This window comes from Dichomitus squalens, assembly GCF_000275845.1.
Source record: "Dichomitus squalens LYAD-421 SS1 unplaced genomic scaffold DICSQscaffold_4, whole genome shotgun sequence".
Classification (NCBI taxonomy): Eukaryota; Fungi; Basidiomycota; class Agaricomycetes; order Polyporales; family Polyporaceae; genus Dichomitus; species Dichomitus squalens.
Window position 1 is genome coordinate 1,171,675 of NW_006766886.1, and position 20,266 is coordinate 1,191,940.

At 58.1% G+C, this 20,266-nt stretch overlaps 8 protein-coding genes across 8 annotated transcripts; 3 read left to right on the forward strand and 5 right to left on the reverse strand.

Annotated features, from left to right (window-relative positions):
- Positions 1-1,490: 1,490 nt before the first annotated feature.
- DICSQDRAFT_52425 (glycoside hydrolase) lies at positions 1,491-3,044 on the reverse strand (the record flags this gene model as incomplete). The annotated part of the gene is made up of 8 exons (XM_007362553.1): positions 1,491-1,527; positions 1,594-1,730; positions 1,798-2,203; positions 2,265-2,437; positions 2,493-2,537; positions 2,598-2,618; positions 2,691-2,713; positions 2,780-3,044. Coding segments are annotated over 8 exons (1,107 nt in total), but the record flags the coding sequence as incomplete, so codon positions are not given.
- A 1,875-nt stretch (positions 3,045-4,919) lies between these two features.
- DICSQDRAFT_80544 (Rho GTPase activation protein) lies at positions 4,920-7,583 on the reverse strand. The gene is made up of 9 exons (XM_007362554.1): positions 6,881-7,583; positions 6,803-6,825; positions 6,666-6,751; positions 6,449-6,535; positions 6,368-6,400; positions 6,294-6,309; positions 6,083-6,235; positions 5,711-6,016; positions 4,920-5,643 (listed from the first exon to the last, which is right to left on the reverse strand). Exons 1-9 carry the CDS (start codon positions 7,171-7,173, stop codon positions 5,426-5,428), a joined length of 1,215 nt encoding a protein of 404 aa, XP_007362616.1. The 5' UTR covers positions 7,174-7,583; the 3' UTR covers positions 4,920-5,425.
- Positions 7,584-7,884: 301 nt separating this feature from the next.
- On the reverse strand, positions 7,885-9,427 carry DICSQDRAFT_133532 (uncharacterized protein). Its single transcript, XM_007362555.1, has 2 exons — positions 8,906-9,427; positions 7,885-8,846 (listed from the first exon to the last, which is right to left on the reverse strand). Exons 1-2 carry the CDS (start codon positions 9,399-9,401, stop codon positions 8,389-8,391), a joined length of 954 nt encoding a protein of 317 aa, XP_007362617.1. The 5' UTR covers positions 9,402-9,427; the 3' UTR covers positions 7,885-8,388.
- Positions 9,428-9,572: 145 nt separating this feature from the next.
- Positions 9,573-10,631, reverse strand: DICSQDRAFT_80547 (uncharacterized protein; the record flags this gene model as incomplete). The annotated part of the gene is made up of 3 exons (XM_007362556.1): positions 10,391-10,631; positions 10,221-10,334; positions 9,573-10,163 (listed from the first exon to the last, which is right to left on the reverse strand). Coding segments are annotated over exons 1-3 (774 nt in total), but the record flags the coding sequence as incomplete, so codon positions are not given.
- Positions 10,632-12,278: 1,647 nt separating this feature from the next.
- On the forward strand, positions 12,279-14,905 carry DICSQDRAFT_133534 (uncharacterized protein). Its single transcript, XM_007362557.1, has 6 exons — positions 12,279-12,542; positions 12,767-13,230; positions 13,279-13,359; positions 13,417-14,056; positions 14,113-14,244; positions 14,310-14,905. Exons 1-6 carry the CDS (start codon positions 12,312-12,314, stop codon positions 14,685-14,687), a joined length of 1,926 nt encoding a protein of 641 aa, XP_007362619.1. The 5' UTR covers positions 12,279-12,311; the 3' UTR covers positions 14,688-14,905.
- A 326-nt stretch (positions 14,906-15,231) lies between these two features.
- DICSQDRAFT_166977 (uncharacterized protein) lies at positions 15,232-16,712 on the forward strand (the record flags this gene model as incomplete). Its single annotated transcript, XM_007362558.1, has 5 exons — positions 15,232-15,336; positions 15,393-15,848; positions 15,908-16,165; positions 16,233-16,292; positions 16,347-16,712. 5 exons carry the CDS (start codon positions 15,232-15,234, stop codon positions 16,710-16,712), a joined length of 1,245 nt encoding a protein of 414 aa, XP_007362620.1.
- Positions 16,713-17,116: 404 nt separating this feature from the next.
- DICSQDRAFT_159840 (uncharacterized protein) lies at positions 17,117-18,769 on the reverse strand. Its single transcript, XM_007362559.1, has 3 exons — positions 18,585-18,769; positions 18,255-18,526; positions 17,117-18,192 (listed from the first exon to the last, which is right to left on the reverse strand). The coding sequence occupies exons 1-3, from the start codon at positions 18,681-18,683 to the stop codon at positions 17,244-17,246; spliced, it is 1,320 nt and encodes a 439-aa protein (XP_007362621.1). The 5' UTR covers positions 18,684-18,769; the 3' UTR covers positions 17,117-17,243.
- Positions 18,770-19,254: 485 nt separating this feature from the next.
- DICSQDRAFT_124975 (uncharacterized protein) lies at positions 19,255-19,980 on the forward strand (the record flags this gene model as incomplete). The annotated part of the gene is made up of 3 exons (XM_007362560.1): positions 19,255-19,450; positions 19,550-19,661; positions 19,896-19,980. 3 exons carry the CDS (start codon positions 19,255-19,257, stop codon positions 19,978-19,980), a joined length of 393 nt encoding a protein of 130 aa, XP_007362622.1.
- Between the last annotated feature and the right edge of the window lie 286 nt (positions 19,981-20,266).

The window sequence follows — 20,266 nt, forward strand, 5'->3', positions numbered from 1 at the left end:
TGAGGACTAACACCCAGCACAGCCTGAGACTCCCTCGTACCCCTAAAGGTGTCCGCATCACCCATGCAATGACTGGCACTGGACTCCGGCTGCCTCTGTCTTCGGAGAACAATTACACGCCTGGCATTCTTCTCTGCGCAAGGTCGACCGTGGACGACACCGAAGCCGGATACCAGATTTGCTTCCCAGATCCCGCATCTTCCCAGCGCTCGCGTATTTGACTCACGGAAGCAGGTGTCGCCGGCTGGCCAGTCGAGCAGACGCTGAACGCGCGAACGATGCCCGACGCTGTCCTCCCGCCTACCGGCGACACAGTCTCCGTCAACGACGCCGGTAGTGTTGCTCTATGACCTGTCCGCTGCTCCGGGGCAGCGCATACCGACGAGCAACATGCCCCGCCTATACCACTCGAGTGCCACGCTATCCCCTGGCGGAGGCGTTATAGCTGCTGGTCGCACCCCGAATCTCGATAGGAGCGAGGCTAAGTACGACATGGAGAACCGCGTCGAGTGACCGGGGCCGCGCTGCATCAAGAAGGAGCGTCCCCAGATTGCGGAAGATCCATCCACGATACGGAGGATATCGAGACCGGCCGCGGTGCCCGCCTGCCTCGTTGCCTGACGCTGCGAGGTGCCGAAGCAGGAGCAGTCACGACGGTGGACATGACGTCTTCGCCCAGGCAGGGATCCGCAATACCCTCCTCTTCGCAAGGAGCATGGACATGACCTGCCCGCGGGACTGGATGCGGTACGACGTCGTCAACTATTCGGCGCAACGAGGTATAGCATATCCCAGTCACGAAGCTACCAGATCTGCTGTAGGTCCGGTCTTAGCCAGTACCCACCACGATGAACTACCCGTCATATACGACGCACCCAAGTCACCGCCACTTACGCCGACCTGGGCCATTGACATCCACGGTTTCCTAGCCACAGCGGAGCGACTCCGCTCAAAGACTAGTCTTTTGTCCATTAGGAACCCTGGGCGGCGCACAACAAGTACGCTACCAGGGCTCAACTACTACGGGCTACAGAAACAGCGTCACAACGTCCAGCCGAAACGGTCCGAGAAGTGCGAAAATGCGGGGTTGGAGGGCGAGGTTTATAGAGTACTGTACTTCGTCACGAATGTACCAAAAAGAGCGCACAGGATTGCGGAGCAGGCAGGATGGGAGGGGCAGGCCGCCCTTCCCACCAGTCCGATCCGATCCAATCCAAGGGTGGGGGATTGTCCGTGAGAGTAAACGTATGCTGCAGGATGTTTGACAGATGCAGGTGATGTCGAAACAGGATACTGATGTAGGATGCGACACGAGACAACGGAGAACAAGCACGAGCACATGACAGGCGAACGGAAGGAAGTCATAAAGAAGAGCGTCCTAGCGCAAGGAACCATAGCAGTAGGGTAGTATGAGGTATCGCAAGTCAGGGCACTACTTGAATGTGGGGGAAAACGTCAGATTGTACGCGACCGCGGCTGTGTGTACGCGGTCAACAGGATGGGATCGTGATGTCCTTGAGGGTGCGGCTGTATTTTGCAATCCAACAGTCAACACTGACGGCTCGAACGACAGATGACGATGAACCGACGCACTTCGAGTAGAACAGGCCCCAGTGGCCCTCGACGCCGCCAAACTCCTGGTCCTTCCACGTCTCGTCAAAGTACTCGAAAAAGAAGTACCCAGTGCCGTTGTTGTTCGCTTGGCACACGAACGTATCGAGGAACGTCTGCTCCACAACACTCGACGCGTCAGCGACATGACCACACCCATCAGATCAGTCTCCGCGCACGACGCACCTGCAAGTTCGGCTCGGACGCGACCGACGGCCCGTTGCTCTCGTTCCCCACGTCCTTCGACGCCGTCGGCCACCCCGTCTCCGCAATATACATCTTCGGGTTATTCGCGAGCGTCTGCGCGAGCGCGACGTTGTTCTCCTGGAAAAACTCGTCCACCCACCCCGCGGCCTGGTCGATCGACACGTTCGCGAACCACGCGTGGATGTTCGACATGCCGTAGTCGACCGCGGCGAGCACCTCGCTGTTGAAGAAGCTCCCCGCGTCCGCCGTGCCGATCGGGAGCGTCTTGCTGAGCCCGAGCGCCTGCACCGCGCTCCGCGTGTCGCTGATGTTCGCGATGAGCAGCTGCGCGCCCGCGTTGCCCACCGCGCTGTTCGGGTCCGTCGCGCCGTTCGCGTTGAGGTAGCTGGGCGTGCGGCCCCGGTTAGCGCGGGACGCAGTCGCGATGTGAGAGGGAGATAGCCTACTTGAGGATGAACTCGTTGCCGACGGTGATGCCCGAGACGTGGTCGGTGCCGTACGTCTTCAGCGCGTCGATGATGGCGTCGCGCTGCCTCTCGTACGGCGCGGGGTCAGTGGGGACGGGGTAGTTCCCGAGCCAGACGGTCATGTTGACCTTGGTCTGCTTGATCGCCTCGAGCTGTCGGACGCGGCGCTCAGCCCAACCGCTCTGCGGCGCACCCGGTGCCACTTACCACCAACGCCGTCTGGTTGCAGTCGGCGCCATACAGGCGGATTTGCTGTGAAACGCCATGGAGTTAGCGAAGCGCCCTCGGCATACGGGGATAGTGAGAACGCACATCAGTGAGCTGCGAGAGAAGCTGCGCGGAAGTGGGGATCACTGCGATCAGTCCAAATCACACAATGACGAGGGCCAGCGACTGGAGAGGTACCTGGATATCCGTAATGACGTCCTCTGCCGACGTGAGTAGTGGTAGGGTGAGCATCGTGCGCAACATTAACACGGAGTGGCTAAACGTACCGAGCGAGTTGCCGCAGTCGGGCAGCTGCGAGCCCTCTGGCGTGTACGCGATGCCGTAGAACGACTTCTTGAGCCTCGAGTCGAGCTGGAAGGTGCTGGGGTCGTTGGGGTCGGTCTGGTTAACCACCGAGGTCGACGAGCCGGAGCTCTTCTTGCTGCTGCTGCTGGAGCTGTGGCTCTTGGCGACGCTAACACCTACCCCGACGCCGATGGCGATCAGAGCAATCAGCCCGACGAGACCGCCGATGAGCTGCCATAGAGGACGCGTGAGTTGAGCGTCTCGAGGAGCAAGGGAGGGAATTGGGACTTACGAGCCACTTGGACCGCCTATTCCTGCTCTGCTCCTTCTCGAGCCAAGTGCTGCTGCTGAAAGCGTGGTTGGAGTACGGGGCGTCGACGTTGGAGTAGCCCTGTTGGCCGCTGTAGCTGTACGCGGGGTTGTTGAGAGGCATGGCTGGGTTCTCGGAGAACGGGTCTGTGTGCTCTACGCGGGGGTAGTCCTGAGAGGAAACCAAAGGCGGGCTGGGCGAATGCGCAAGGCTGGCGTCGCTCGCGGCGGCGCTGTGTCTGGGGGTGCTGGTAGAAGAGAGTGTGAGGGCGTACGGGTCGTCTAGGCTGGATAGGCGGTGGGGCGGCTGCGCAGCAGGATGTCAGTTTACGAACGGAACAAACGAGTGGAACAAACGAGTGGGGGTTGTGAGGGGAGAATATGAGAGCGAGATGGACGCACGGGCAAGTAGGAGTATCCGGGGCCAGGATTGAGGGCGAGATCGTCCCGGCTCACGGACGGCATGTCGTGCTATTTCTAGTCTTGTTCGGTCGTCAGTTGGTCGTCAGTACTTTCTGTCAGTGGCGAGGGCGCGCTCGTCAGTCGTCGTTCAGGGGGCGGTCAGTGAGGCCCGTGGGCGTGTCGGTGGTAGGAGTGTCGTGGGCAAGAGCGTGTGAGGCGCGCGGCCAGGCATGCACAACGCTCTTTGGACAGGGCGATGACCTGCGAGCGCAAGTGCCCGGACACCTCCGTCCAGACATGTGCTCGGCTGGGTCAGACTCGGGTCAGACCCCTCCTTGACCCAGGTCAGACCCCTTGGGGTCAGACCCTGGGTCAAGCCAAGGCAACATCAACGTCGGAGCTTCCGGGCACGTGAACCGCCGGGTCGGCCGGCCGTTCGCCACTCACTGCTCGAGCGAGCTCGCCTGTAGCGGCCACGAACTGTTCTTTCCAACTGCCCACTGGCAACGTCTCGGCCATCCATAAGCGAGAGGGTGAAACCAATGGCCTTCAGGAACGCTGCGAGGGACTTGCCATGGTGGTGATGGATGCCGACCCAGAGGAGTACTGTCCGGGAAACCAGCGAGGACTCGGAGAGGTGTAAGGTTTAGCATAGATGCATTATCCGACCTCTACGTCTGTAGGAGCAGTCAGGACGAGCGAATATATACAAACGACATCTATAGTTAGCATATCCCGTCGTCAATGTGGCATATGAGTCCGCCTTGCGCTCAAGCTGCCAGCTGGGCACTTTCACCCTTCCGGCGCTCCCGGTAGTACGCGGTCGACTATTCTACGCGAGGGCCGACCGTGCATCACGTGTTAACCCCTCGAAAAGGTCAGACCCCGAGTCAGACCCCGGGGTCAAGCCGAGAGGGTCAAGGGGTCGAGTCTTGACCCGCACACCTCTGCCTCCGTCTAGCAGCCCCTTCAGCGGCGCATTTCTACTTCGGTGCTCGGCCCGGCTCTCCGGCCGCTTCCGTGCTGTCGCCGCTAGCCTCTAGAGGAAGCGCCTCGTCCGAGCTTCGGCCTCCATATTCTCGGATCCGCTCAAAGCGCCAGCCACGCCAAAGCCACCAACTGCGGACCAGGAACATGTCCACATCCTCTGTCCCCCCCCCCGGTCGACATGACGATGGCACGACATAAGTACGGACGCACGGCAGACCAGACGGCAGAACGCGTGCGGTCCAATGGTGCTCACTGCAGTGACATGATGAATTCGAATTCCCAACACGGGCGCAACGGGTTCAGCACCCAAAAACCATTATAGCTTGCACTAGAAATACCGTCCGAGGACCGAGCTCTGTACAGTGTGCGCCCTTGACCGATTATACTTAGTGTCCGCGTCGACAACAGGCGAGGAGAGAGGAGGAGCGCATGGGCGATGGAGAGAGAGGGAGACGAATGCAGCCAGACGGAGGCGGAAGGACAGTCGGCGACGCGTGGGGGAGGCAGACGGGGTCGCGGGTTTGTACGTACGTACGCAGGGTAGGAAAGAGCCTGAGGCTCAAGCTGATCAAAACGCGGCTGGAGAGACGGGGCGGCCGTATGAGAGGCCGATGGAGTAGACAGCTATCGCAACAACAACATATATCATAACACAATCGTGAGCAGAGGCCGTCTGCCGCCACCTATGTAAATCTGACGAATGCACGAAGCGTGACCTGGAGGTAGCAGCAAAGAAAACGTGGGGGGTAGTACATGTACGGTGGTATAGCGAGTGTAGTGACGATGAGGACGGAGACGGAGACGAAAACGAAGACCGAGACCAAGACGAGCGATCAGCGGAGACGAGCGAGCCCAGACGAAGACACGAAGCGCGAGGCGAGGCAGGAGCGACGGCGTGCATGGCGTAAGACGCTGCACGCGCGCCGTCACCCGGCGTTCGCGCCCCCGCTGGCCGTCCGCCCTGGCTGCACCGACGCGCGCTTCTGCTTCTTGACCAGCTTCGCGTGCCGCTCCTCCTCCGGTAGTCGCCCCGACTTCGACGAGGGCAGCGTCCGCGACCGGGTCACCGTGACCACGGAGTTCGACCGCGACGGCGGCGCCTCGACCACGGGCGACAGCTGCCCCGTTTCTGCTGGCGATTTCTCTGCGGCGTTCGCGAGCACGAGTTGGTGACTGTATGCGCGCGCAATCGAGGAGAAAACACAACTTACCTCCCGAGCGCTCTGTCGTCGTTCTCCGCCGCCCAATCTTCTTCGGTACTGCGTCCCTGCTGATCAGCTTCCAGCCGCCCGATTCTTCATCTGAGCTTGCAAGGATGTCCGCGACGGGTTCCTTCATCGGCACCGTCACCGCGCTGTCCGACGGTTTTGTTGTTGGCGGTGGTGGGATGTCGAGCATGAACCAGTCCTGGTGCTTGATCAGGAACTCCAACACGTCCTGGCTGAGCTGGTGCTCCTGCGGCGACATCTCGTGGCTCGGGTGCGCGATAAGGGCCGGCCGGAAGATCACCGCTAGATCTGCGAGATGAGAGCGCCGGCGGATGAGCGACGCGGCCCTCGAAAAAAGTGGGGGCGAGGACGTACTCTTGGCCGTCATCAGGTTCTTATCCGATTTCCTCGCGAACACGGACAGAAGGTCCAGCACGTAGAGGAGCAGATACTGGTTCGCGCGGGGCATTGAGCGTATCAGCCGCTTGTATGTTGCGATGACTTCGTCCTCGTTGCGAGGTTTCTTCGCTGTAGCGCGCAGGTCAGCCCGCGAGTCGTCTCGTCGACAGCACGCGGTTCGGCTTACCGAGAGCATCACGGAACTGCGAGAGGGGCGTTACTACACCAGGACGATGGAACAGCATAGGATGGAGCACTCACTAGATGGTACATGTCGTGGGGTATCACAGGTTCCTGCGGGGTGTCAGTAGGACGGCATGTATAGAGGGTGTCAAGACGTACGGGCATCTGAGTGAGGTATCGTCGGAACACACTTGCAACGTCGTGTGTGGTGAATTGCTCCTTTGTCCATTCCAGGTCCTTCCCATACTACTCGCAGCAATTGAGAGGAGCCGTGGGATGAGGGGCGCGAGAATGTGTGTTGCAGGGAGAGCAGGGAGTCGGACAGTGCATGCCATTGAGCAGAGCCATTCAGTAGATGCTCGAGAATAGGACGCACCCGTGGAGGAGTCTCGAAAGCGGCCTGCAACTCCTTCATCCGTTTATTTGACCCACTTACACGAAAAGTACCCTCCACTTCCGTCGCTATCACCCGCTCAGCCGCACATCCAACGAAAGACAGTCATTCGGACACACCATTCTCCTTGAGATACAACCCACTAGATTAGGAGTCAGGGAAGTGATAGAGAGGCCGAGGTACATCGCACGACGCACCATTTCGCAACCACGACGGGTATGTACCCCCACACATACAGCTCCCCGTTCGCATTCGCGGTCGAGATCTGCACGCTCGCGTACTTGAGGCTCTCCTTGAGCGGTTTCCCGAACACGACGTTCTGCGGCTCCGCGCCCCCGGCCGCCTTCTTCTCCTCCGCCTCCTTCTTCGCCCGCTGCGCGAACGTAAAGCTGTTCCACCACGACTTGAGGCCCGCCTTCGTCATCGCCAGCGCCGCGGGCTCCTGTGTCTGCGCCTGGGGGTTCGTGTGCGGGGCGTGGGCGGTCGTCATGGGGGCGGGCAGCGACGGAGAGGCGGGAGAGGGGCTGCTCGCAGGCTGGGGCTCGTGGTCGTGCGCTGTGCCCGTGCCCGTGTCCGCCGGAGAGTGATTCGTCCCAGGCTTGGTGGCCGTCTGCGTCTGGGCGTGACTTTGGGTGTGAGGCGCGCGCGCGAGGGCTGAGGCTGCTCCTGCTCCTGTTGCTGGAGATGATCCGGGTGGTGCTGCTGGTGCCGCTGCTGGTGCTGGTGCTGCTGCGTGGGCTCCCGCTGCGCCTCTCTCTCCTCCTCCGAGGCCGAAGCTGAGGCCGAAGGGGCGAGTGGGGTTGTCGAGGGTGTTGGATCGGCGGCGATGGCCCCGCGCGAGGAGGCCGAAGAACGGTCTGCGGCGGGGGGTCCGAGAGGCCAGGGCGGAGAACGGGGAACGGTGGGCGATCGAGGCGTAGGCGCGGGCTTGCCACAGACGTCAGCGCCCGAACAGCAGTCCTGCAGCGGTCGCTGTGCCCAGTGTTCTCTGACTAGTGCGGCGGCGACGGCGATACCGGCAGCGACGGGCGGAGAGAGATCGAGCGTGAACACGACGGCGGGGCAAGGGCGGGGGAATTGGAGTCGAAATGGAGCTCGAGTTTGTCTCGGGACAGAGCGAGATTGGCGAATGCTTCCGTGGAGCCCCGTTCTGCTCACCTGGGCTGTTGCTGTGATTCTGAACTCGACGACGGACCAGTCCTTAGCCGGCAGCGCCCCGAACTCCCATTTCATCTCGCTCGACTCACTGTGATCCAATGTTCTACTGGCACGGATGTATCTTGCGTACGATGATGGGCTGCGTCGATAGCAGACTGCGCGCGTGGTTCAGGCAAGGTGGGATGTATCGCATATGATTGCCCTTGTCTACATGTACGTATGTGTACAGCTTCACGGCGCAGGCAGACACAAGACCATCGAAGCAGCTATCAATGGAAACCGTATATGGGACGTTGTACAGAACATGTGGTCAAGAATGTACCGGCTCTACACTCGCGATCACGCGAACCTGGCCATCGGACAGCGCCACAAGTCGTCCGATCATGGTGTCCTCAGCCCTCCCACTTGGCACGCGAGCGGGACAAGGTACGGTACTGCCAATTGTCGCCCTTTGCATTCGGAGTCTAGACTCTCCCGAAGGTCGACGAAATTCATGACGGGCTGTAAGAGCCATCAAAAGTGCGTACCTGTCTTGTCCGAGTTCTATTCAGCGTATAGCCTCACCATTGAGGAGATGTGCTGGGGGTTGAGTTTCCGTTCGCTGTGTAGTATGATGTTGAGAACGGGTCGATTCAAGCATATCTTGTAGCAGGACATGTTCTTGCCCCGACAGGCCCAAGAAGCCAAGTTCCAAGCTTTCCAGCAGCACCTCCGGCAGCGCGGGCTCAACGAGGTCAGGATCCTTCTCGGCAAGGGCAGCGAGGCCTGACACCAGCCTGCTCGCGCTGGGCACATCGTATCCCGTGCCTTCTTCGTTGCTTCTCCGAAGGGTCCTGGTCAAGTCGCGAAGGAGCTCCTGAAGCTGCTGCCGGTGGTATGGCTCGGGCTCTCCTTCCTTCCAGTCGAACCAGTGCGGAAGCAGGGCCACGACGCACGCCTTCATGAACAAGTCGGGAATATCATGTTGGTAGCAATCCTTGGCGAACGACATGATGCCGCCAATCGCTACATGTGCGTTCGAAGGTAAGAAGGGGGTCCATCTCGAGTCGAGGATGTTGACAAACCTGTGGGATTGTAGGAGTACGTCCACGCCAGCCCACCTTCGTGCAGCAGATTGAGCGCGGCGCGGCGTAAGCGGAACGGTTCGCTCTTGTTCACCAAACCGGCCACGCCGTCCAATACCGACCGAACCAGCGCCGGAAGCTTCTCCTCGGCCGCGCTGGCCCCGACAGCAAGCTCCCAGAGACTCCAGAGTACGTCCATCGGACTGATGATGGATGGGTCGTGGTCGCGTGGGAGGTGGCGAAGAAGCTTCAGCAGCATGTTAACTGTCCGCGTCCTCGTCTCCGCGTCCATGTTCGCCCCCGCGTCCCGCAATAGCTCACCGCAGGAGCGCGAACGTACTTTCGATATCAGGGCGGCCGCAGAGAGGTGTAACTTTCGCGCGATGGTCCTAAACACGAGGGCACTGGCGTTGTACGCGCTGAGTTCCGGGATGACGGCGATCAGAGAGTCCTGCGCGTCGGCATGGTCGATGTACGTGGTGTGGATCCATGTCATGGCTTGGAGGTCGAGTTCGTCCTGACAGGTCTGCACCTCACCGCTGTCACGCTCGCCCCAATTGTCGAACGTCGGCTTGCGTGAGAGCCAAATTGTTGGTAGTTCAGGGGTGTGCTGAGGACGGAACATTGCCCATAGTCTACGAACCGATCTGGTGAGCTTCCTCTGTACCCGGATTATTGCCCAGGACTGCGGGGATTTATAAGGGCAGCGGCCGGAGAATGCGGGCGCGATGGTGCTAACGACATAGAAGAGCAAGACGGCCCCAACGAGGGACGTGATAATACCGGCGACGAGTGGCTGCAGCAAGAACAGGAAGTCGACGAGTCCGGCTAGGAATAATATCAAGGATGCCTCGAGCAGGATGGGAAGGAACGCCATGATCTCCGGGACATGCCATGCGATCAGTCCCTCGAAACGATGCTGCCGCAATCGGACGCTGTCGCGGGAGGAGAGGGATACGGCAGCCATGTATTCGCGAAGCCATTGCTTGACCATGATTCCCAGGAGGGCGGAGAAGAGCGCGCACACAAGACTGGTAAACCAAAGTACGTTGATACGCACGCTCTGGGCAGAGGCACGGCCCTGGGTGGGACCCGACGTAGGACGCGGTACCGCGGCAGACGTAAAGTTGCCACCAAGTTGTTGGAGCTGATGCGAGATTGTCTCCAAGGCTTGTATCGTGGATAGCGATGGGTCTGGCTGGAGAAGCTTGTACGCCTCTATGTTGAAAGCCGTGACGACCGCCGAGAACAAACCAGCCTAGTTATCCCTAGTCAGGATCGATCGCTGTTCAGATGTGAGGTGCTAGCAACACACAAAGACTAGTAAGGTATCGACTTCTTCCTTCCAGTTTTGGACCATTGCTTCGTCGTGGTCCTTCATGAGATGGGAATAGTAGGACCAATCTACGGGGTGCTCATCACGGTCCACCTAAAAGTTGGCTATCAGCCATGCGCATGTAACCTGAAAACCGGGTTCATTGTAACCTGTGACGTCTTTCGTGGCGCTGCAGCAGAGGAGTGGGAGGGCATGCGGATACGAGGATAGGCGGACATCGCATACGGCGAGCTGCAACGACGTCCTTGGCAGGATCTTGGTCGAGTGCGGGTAGAGTGTTCATATAGTCACGTTGCGAGCTTGGACGGTTGTAATGCACTCTAGTACACTGCCCTCATGTGAAAAGGAAGCCGCAACGAAGATGGACGCAGTGACAGCCTCAGCTCTGGACACCGCCGTCGGACCCAGACTTCCAGTAGCTAGTACAGGTGCGGGGGCAAGGGGTCGCAGAAGCGTCCGGGGCTTGCCAAAGAGGCCAAATTCAATATAAATGTGTTTTGGACAATGATTATTGTCCAGGGTCTATGACAGCGTAACTCGTGCCACCCCCTCGCCGCTTTACATCTGCTTTGTCTCTAGTAGTATATAGGTTAAGGGCTCGCAGCCCAGGATCCTCGTCCCCTCGCCCTTCGGGAGCTCGCGCTCCTCGAGCTTTCGTTTTTTGCCCGCTGGTTGGTGCACACCACGTCGTTCACGGTGTTGCCCAATGGGGACCACCAGCTCCTTTCTTCGGCGATCCGCTCGCCACCCCTCCGGGCATCCGTGCCCTCGCCACTCGCCACTCCTCCGGGCAGCTCGCTGCGCCCTCTCGTCGTTCCGCCTGCCCTCCGGGGCCTCTTACGCGGTGATCCGCTCACTGCTTCCTCCCCAACCCGGCCCCCCGCCCGGCCGCATCATGCTCACTCCATCCCTTCTCCTCGGGCCGGCCCGCCCTCCCTCGATGAATCCGCTCGCCATCACTCCTCCTTGGGCCCGGCCCCGGTGCCGGCCCCCGTTTGGGTGCAATCACTTCCCTTTGGGCCGATCCTCACGCTCAGCCTCCCGAGCCTCCGGCTCTCCGCTTCACTCTCCTTCCTGGCTTGAGCTCGGCCCACCGGTCGCGCGAGAGAGCGGTGGCGACACGGACTCGGTGGTCCCGCGCAGCTTCCGTAGCGCGCGCCCAATACCATCGTTTTCCGTCCTGCCCGAGTATAGCGTGCATAGATGTTTTGGACAATGATTATTGTCCAGGGTCTATGACAGCGTAACTCGTGCCACCCCCTCGCCGCTTTACATCTGCTTTGTCTCTAGTAGTATATAGGTTAAGGGCTCGCAGCCCAGGATCCTCGTCCCCTCGCCCTTCGGGAGCTCGCGCTCCTCGAGCTTTCGTTTTTGCACCCACCCTTCCGCTGCCCCATTTTTGGTCTCGCTTAGCTACGTCTCATGTATCAGGTACATTCGCCTTCCGCCGGCTTGAGCTCGGCCCACCGGTCGCGCGAGAGAGCGGTGGCGACACGGACTCGGTGGTCCCGCGCAGCTTCCGTAGCGCGCGCCCAATACCATCGTTTTCCGTCCTGCCCGAGTATAGCGTGCATAGAATGGCTGTGGTGACGTGAGTACTGTTCTTATGACCGCCATTCAACGAATTCTGATAACCCCACATCTGACAAGCTTCTTTCCCACTCAGGCCTTGGCAGCAGGCTAAGTTGGGCGACGGTACTGAGCTCAGGCAGCTGTTTCCGCTGTAGTGTCTATGAGAACAGTGAGCACTAATGTTGCATGACGTCCTTTTGAAAAAAAAAAGCTTAAAAAATCTGTGTATCTTAATGAGTAGCAAGTTGCCACGGTTGCGCCGGGTTGAGAGGAGAGAGAGAACAGCGGGCTCCGAGCCGCAGTAGTACCTAGTAATGAGACACGGGCACGTGACAAGTCGCGTCGAGAACGAGGGCGTCTATGGCCACGCGGTTCAAGTTCGAGTTCGGGCGTCCGTCTCTTGCCAGGTTCCTGCTTTGTCGACCACCTCCCTTTGTCCTTCCTCCGAGCTATTCATTCCTTTCCTTTCTCTTGAGCCTCCTCTTGGCGACACCAACCATGTTCAAAAGCATCCTTCCTTCAAGGCGCATCCCGTCCTCCGACTTTCAGATGCTCACCTCGCCAATAGACTCTACTGAATCGGACGCTACCGGTAAAGAGAACTACTTCGCAAACGCTTACGACACCAACACGACCAACAACGCGAAACCTAAGGCCGACAAGCGAAAGAAGATGAAGGGCAAGGCGCAGCCCGAATCAGAGGCACCCCAGGACTTCGACAAACTGCTGGTGAGCCTCCCCTTCGCTTCTCCCCTTCGCTTGAGCTATACCTATGTGAGATGGATGTACGCATGTATCCGTCTTGTCGAGTGAACAATCCTTGCTGCCGTCACACTGCAGTTGCTGTAATCCAAGCATACGCCGGGTGTCGGCGGATCTTCACTGCACACTGGAGCCACTCGTCCCAGCGCCAGGAATTGAGACAACATGTTGCTGACATCCTACACACTCAGGACGAACTTCAAATTCCCTCGACTCTCCGGCCAAAGCTGGCTACCATGGACCCTACGGTCAAGGCCGCCTTCTTGAAGTCGTCACACGTCCTCGCGCAGATGAAGCCTGCGCCTACACCTTTCACGCCCCGTACTCTCCGACGCGCACAAAGTAGCGAATCGGTACTCTCCTCACCTCGCCCCCAGAAGCCGACTCTTGAGGAGTACGATCTTACGGAATCGCCTATCGCTCCTATGGCCCTCGGTACTGGCCACTCTCGCGGCAAGTCTCTGGACATACGCCGGCAAGCACTCGACCCGAGGCCAGCACCTGTTGCTCCGCTTAAGGTGTCGAAGGACAAGAAGAAATCGGTTGCGACCACGCCGGAAAAATATGTCAAGATCCTCTTGGCGGAGTCCAGCACGAGCATGGACATCGAGGTTGTGAAGAAGCTCCGCCTTCTGCTCCGGAACGAGTCCGCGAGGTCGGTTGTATCTTTACGTAGTATTCGCATGAGCTGACAGGACTGCAGTTGGACGGAGGCTTTCCTTCAGCATGGTGGCTACGATGCCATCCTCACCCGACTAAACGAGATCCTTGATGTGGAGTGGCGGTAGGTGGCTTACTATGATCGTGCATGCTGTGTCCCAAGTGCTCATTGCGTGACCAGAGAAGAGCAGCACGACGATCAGATGCTTTTCGAACTGTTGCGCTGCGTAAAGGCATTGTCCACCTCGGCAGTCGGCTGCGCGGCTCTTCGGGCCCAGTGCCCAGCACCGTTCGACAAGCTTGTCAGGCTTCTCTACTCGGACAAGAAGCCCGGTGATGTCCCAACAAGGCAGCTTATCGTAGAGCTGCTGCTGAATCTGTTCGACCTATACCCCCCTTCCTCCCTCCCATCAACAGGCAGCCCTGGAGCAGGGCTCGCACACTCTCGCTCACGGTCTATTCCTTGGGAACTCTCGGCAACCGCCATGAGTTCCACAAGCAATCTGGTCGTGCTTCCACGTCCACACTCTACCCTCTTCTCCTTCATCAAGGCTTTGCTACTCACGCCCGCGCCACCCCCTAGCGAAGCCCCCGCCACGCCCATCCAGCCGCATGAGTTCATCGAGGAACTGCATCGGCCACGCGTTTACAAGACTTACCTGCAGGAGCTTAGCGACCTCTGCAGAGACTACTTTTGGGTCTTTTGCCATCCCAGCAATGCGATCTGGGAACTGAGCGAGACTGACGAGGCGAAGGTGGAGAAGCCTCGTGCGCCTGGCGGTATGACAGGGGGCGTTGAGTTCGAGGCGATGTGCTACATGGTGAGTCCGGCGTTGAGAGTGTCATGTTCGGCGATGTTCTGATGTGTTGTATGTAGACGATGCACTTCAAGTTCGTCAACGCCATCGCGAGCCACGTCCGTGCACTCAACCTGCCGAAGGAGCACGAACACTCAGCATACCGCTTCCACCAGGACATGTTCCTGTCTGGGATTGAGCGCATCCTCTCGGTACGTCCCTCCCCACAACTATATGCGTCCCGGAACGCTTATATTCACCGCGTACGTTCCGCCAGATCGCGCGCAAGGCGTCGACCACCTATTATCCGACGCTTCACCTCGAGATCGCGCGGTACGTCGCTTTCGCCGGGCTATCCGGAATCGACGTGCCCTGGTCGCTCTCGCGCATGATCGGCCAGCCCCCCACAGCGATGCGCAAGCAGCCCGTCATCCCCTCCGCACCCGTCATCCCTCCCCGGACGCCACCCTCGCGGAGCATGCCGACTACGCCGACAAAGCGTGGAGCACCCCCGGCGGGTTTCGCTGGATACGCAGCGCCACAGCAGCTCGTATACCCGTCAGGGCACGGCGGAGCGCCGAGCAGGACCTCGGTCGACCGCGAGCGCGAACGGGCCCAACCGCAGAGCAGGAAGGTCACTCCTATGTTCAACTGAGGGTGGTGCGCTTCCCGAGGCGATAGACTTTTGCGCACACGAATGGACGACGGCGTGACAATCTTCAATATATGCGCATGCTTCGTCTTTCTCATATGTTTCATTCCGCTTTCGATGTCCTGGATTTGTTGTGTTCTATTACTGCAGTTGCGTTGACGACGACGACGACGCGTGACGATGCTATGTGCTTGTACTTATGTATGTCTGAACGAAGTTCTGATGGACTGTGAAGTTTCCGAAGAAGTTTATTGAATGTCTCGATTCTGTGTGTCGTCCAAATAGGATTCATGGCCACTTTCTTGGTAGAATTGACTTCCCCAAGGGCAAGGATGAATACCAGACCGTTGGGCGCCAGTGTCGTCGGCAGACTTGAACGCAGTGGCGCCTAATTGAAGTCCAAGCTTGAACTTGAAGGTGACTTCGTTCCCATTAGTAGGTCTCTCTCCTCAGTCCTCTACTTTCCTATCTTAATCCCGCTATGTGTGTACAAACGCATTCTAAAACTGTATTGTGACACTACTCCTTTCCTACGCGCAGACGGGCCATGTCTTCAACGACTTCGTTGGAGAGTTTCTGCTCTCTTCCGGAGGATATCTTGGTCCGTATCTTCCTTTCCAGTGAATTAGATGCGGTCATCGCATGCAAGCGGGTGAGTTAATCAACCTCCACATAAGTTGACGCATACACTTCTCACGCTCACACTAGGTTTGCCGCCGTTTCCAACGTCTGATGGACGGCGACATCTATCTCCAATACAAGATAGAACTCGCACTCAGTGGCATGATCGATGGCCCGCAGAGCTACCCCATGAGCGTGGTCGAGCGACTGCAACTCCTACGAGAGTACAGCAAGAAGTACCACGCCCTGTACTTCACCTCCTCCGAATTCAAGTACTCCTGGCAGCTATGGCCGAGAACCGGAACGCGGTGGAAGTTCTTTCTGGGCTTTGGAGGGACCATCTCGTACATCGTCGTCAAGCCCGCGCAAAGAGAGATCAGCATCTCTGCGCCGCCATTGTTCACGGGACTGCGCGAGATGCGAGACTGGGTCGTGCCGTACGATGCGTTTATGGAAGATGTGGATCGGGAGATACTGTGCGCCTCGGCCGACGTATCGCAGGACCTCCTCCTCGTTGCTGTTCATGGTGAAGATACCCGGCACGTCCTGACGTTGAAAGGCAAAATCTTCAGCTGAGGTGTTAATGAAGTGCGTCTAGACAGATCACTGTATATCTGCGCTCTTTGGACGATGCGGAACGACCGCATCCCTGCGCACTACAGCCGACGCTGCCAATCACGACGACGGAGGACTTGTACCCTTTCACCTGGGACCACGAGCGGCCGACACCACTCTCTATGAAATCGTGCGATGTTCAAATCCACAACAATATTATTGCTTGGAAGGTGGTCGTCGGTGTCGATGTCGCAGACCCCAGCGATGTCGAAATATGGGACTGGACAGAAGGACGGCGAATATATGTCAGTCGATTCTCACAATTGCAGAGCCCTACTCTCGGCTGACGAGAGTGATGACGCTGTGTTCCAGCATTCTCCGCAAAACCCCGAGGACTCCTTCACCCTGAGTGACGATGCACATATAGTCCACGTGCGCCTTGCGGGGCAGCACCTCTGCGTTGAATGCTTATGACCACAGCGCCAGGAAGAGTGGCCGCTCGGCCTATTGCTCAAGGTCCCTCCTGCCCACACGCTCGTCTCGATCCAGGCATGGAGCATCCCTTCGCCTCCTTCATCAGACCCTCAGCCGTTCTGGACGAACCCTGATCTCCGAGTTGTGGTGGTCAGGTTCGTGAAAGAGGTTGCGCTGCTGATCCCGTACCAGACGTTCCGCGACGCGTTGTCGGTCGCTGTGTCCCCCAAGCAGAACCCTCCGCACCGTGCGCCCTACGAGTATTCAATCGCATGGAAGGACTGGATCCCTCGCGGGGCCCTGCTCGTCCACATCCCACGGGCAGAGTCGATCTTGCATAGATGGAGCGTCCACCACTGCTATGCATACGGCTCCTAGGTCGCGGTACAGGGCTCCGAGCGGCCGGTCACCGTATTTGATCTCAACCCTTGGGCGGAACGCAACGCACGACGGTTCCAGCTGCCGGTTCTCTCTCCCTGGTCCCCCCAGAGTGGGGAAAACCCAAAGCGATTCTTTGGCACAAAGGAGGCAGCGCTACCACATGCCGCTAGGAATGTGTGCTATGCTTCTAATGGTATTGGGCAAGCGCCGTGTAGGCTTGCGATGGATCCGCTGGGGTTCACGGAAGTGGTGAGTGTCTATAGGAGGTGCACAGCCGCCTTGTACTCATTTGGTTTTACCAGTACTCGCAAGAGTTAACAATATGTCGGTTTCTGGGTTCTATATCCCGCTACGTTTGATGTATACGTTCGATGGGAACCGACAGCATGAACATGAGATTCGTGAGACTAGAGTACATGTTACGGATCACGTCAGGATCGTGGATGATCTGAATGAGAACCCGAAGTGCGGGTTTATTGATGCGTCAAGAAGTAATTGTCCATGAAGAAGTGGACAGCTGAGCATGCTCTAGGAGACCTCGATTGCACCCCATTCCAGCACCCTAAATAGGCTTTCGTCCGTTGCCTCAGGCTTGACACCAATGACGGTCGCCCACCTCACCTCGCCAACACGGTCGCGCGCAGCAGACCACATGTCAGCTTCAATGGCGGGCACGCCACGGAAGAGCATCATGACACGAGTAATCACGTCCGGCGCGGGCTGTATCACGAGCTCGGCCGCGCGTTCGTACGCAGGCTGAGGGACAAAACGGAGGGCGACGTAAGGTTCCTTCGATAACAAAGGTAACCAATACGTGATGAAGTCGTTGCGTGCTGCCGTATGCAGCATGAGCTCCTTCAGGACGCCGTCGAGGTAAGGAAGGAGCTGTTGAAATGGTAGCAGCACGACTGTGGGAGTGTCAGGGCTGAGCGAGGGGTGTGCCGGATCAAAGTGCTCGATGCTTGGAGCGTCCGCGGCACTGAGAGGAGGGCTCGGGGGAGCGGCACGTTCAAGGGCAGCTTCCCAAAAGATGTAGGACAGCTCGAGCCCGGTACCCTTCTCGACGAGGGTCCCGTCTGGGCTGGCGGAGACCGACCAGGTGGTAGTCTGTCTTCCGTCAGCGAGGAGCTTCGTGTCTGCCAGAGGGTATATGTGGGTGAACGTCCATTGGGGAACCAAGTGAACGGAGACAGTTGCATCGGGCATTGTCTCAGGCGGGAACAAATAGATGACAGGCTTGCGGTACCGTGGCCCCATATATGGGGTGTTGTCCGACGGAGTCCGGGAGCGACTCGGGAAGTCTGTGGGGGCATACGGAGACGAAGGTATGCTGTCCTCGGACTCAGGGGATAATGGGATGGGAGACGAGGCCTTGGGCAATGGCGATGGCCGCGGCCTGGAATGAGACTGAGAAGGACGAGAGTGGTGAGACGGCTGTGAAACTGGCGGGCGCACGCTTTGGGGCGAAGGATTGTACCTAGCCGGTTCGGTGAATGGCTGGATAGGGAAAATATGGCCGTTCTGTATTGTTGCTCTCACCTCGTGGATGATTTTGCTGTAGACGGCGTCCCATCACGCTTGGGATAGGTCGGGGAAGGCAGAGGTTTCTCAACGAAGCGACCCTCCCGCTCGCTGCCAAAACTCTCGAATGCGGAAATTCTCACTAGTTCAACCAGTGAACCATCAGGAAGGCGCTTCAACAGGTCATCCGTGACCTCAATCCTTCCGCCGTCGGAAGTGCTTGTCACTAAAACGTATTCGTGCTCTACACGCCCAAGCCGGAAATGGCGACATGCCTTTCTGATGATACTCTGGTGTTGATATAGGACACATCAGGTTTCGTCTTGTGCCCGATAGGAGGAGATATACCTCGGTGTCACTATTGTCAAACGGTGCAGAGCGGGAGCTCCAGCTGACGTGAACCAGCGGCGGTCTGTTACTGGAGAAAATCCGCTTGAGCAGCTTCATGGTTCCTTCAAGCTCAGTTTGCAACGCCTTGTGCCCAAGGGACTTCAGGTCGAGGGATGGGGCAGGAAGCTGATGTGAGGAGCAATGGCATGGTAATCTTTATATAGAGTCCGGCATCGCGAGTGCAAGGACATGCGTCCTCGGGAACCGCATACATCGCCGGAACTCCCTGAAGCGGCGAAGAAGCGGAGTTCGAACTAGAGTAGACACCGGCTTGTCCTCAATGGCTCTGCAGTATCTCTAAGTCCTGCTTGATACAGTATACGTTCTGAAGCTAGGCCATGACATTCAGCAGTGTCCAAGAAGGGATCTATCGCCCACGGCTGTGCGATTGACTGCTGACTATAAATCCGGGACTTGACGTGCTTGCATCATAAAAGGGCCACCGCAGATCCACGAGGCGTATTCGGATGTCCTTGTATCTTCTAGACGCCACGCAGTGGGAATACCGGTTTCCGAAACGTATCAGCGCCTTGAGAAACATACAAAGCTATAGATAGGTACTTCATAGTCTAAACGCCTCCCTCCTTGGGTTGACACCGCGGCCGCTCCAGGACTTTTCTCCCTCACAATGGGGAATCGATACTCACTTATACGCGAAGAGGAGGAGGAGGCTGAGTTCCAAAGGCTGGTAGAAGCCGTGGAATTAGCCCAGCGACGTTCCGCAGGACATGGCGATCTCGAAGCCGGCCTCTACCAGCCTCCTGCGCCTGTATCCCGTACCGAGAATATCTACCCGCGTCCAGATATTGCGCCGGAAAAAGACGGTACGTATGCCCAGTCGCTCTTGTTAGCAAACTCGCTCACTTCGGGTGCCTCCATATTCACTGGTAGTTGACTATATGAATCTGGCACCCTTTGCACAGGGTGTAGCACCGCCTCCCGCCATGGCCTCAACAAACCCAACTCCTTTTGGATTCTTGCCAGCCCCGGGCATTCCGGCGTCGATTGTTTCAGTCCCAGTCATCCTACCCCCAAGTACGTCGTCCAGTGCGGATTACGTTGTGCCTCCGACTCCATCAGACAGTCGCCCAACGACTCCTTCAATCTTGATTGAACCCCATTTTTTTAGAACTTTGCACACCAGTTGAGGTCAATGAGGCTGAGCATAGACATCCTGAGCCGGCTCGATCTTCCTCCTCGTCAATCTCCTTATCCAGTAATGTGCTTTCATCCCGATGTCTGGTGCCCAGATCACTGAAGACATTTCAGATACCGGGAGAACGATATCAAGTCAGGTCTCCGTTCTATGGGCACTGCCACAGCGATTGTCGTCTTTGCCCGAGGACAACAATAGTGGGGCCATCGTTTTGCAGCTCAAGCTGGGAGTGCGATTGATGTCTGCGTGCTAGAACATCGTGTGCAGACTATAAGCGATCACAGCCCTGCGAAATCAAACGACCGCGGTCATGTGAGCGACAAGTCTCACACTTCCGCTTTACAACTTCACGATGCGGGGCTCAACGAGGAAATCGCGGGCCCGGGACCTCCTGCACATCATCTAAGCGCTACTATTCGTATGTTGATCGCCATGCACTCATGTAATAGCACGCTGATCGCCTCTTCCCCTTCGGTCATGTAGA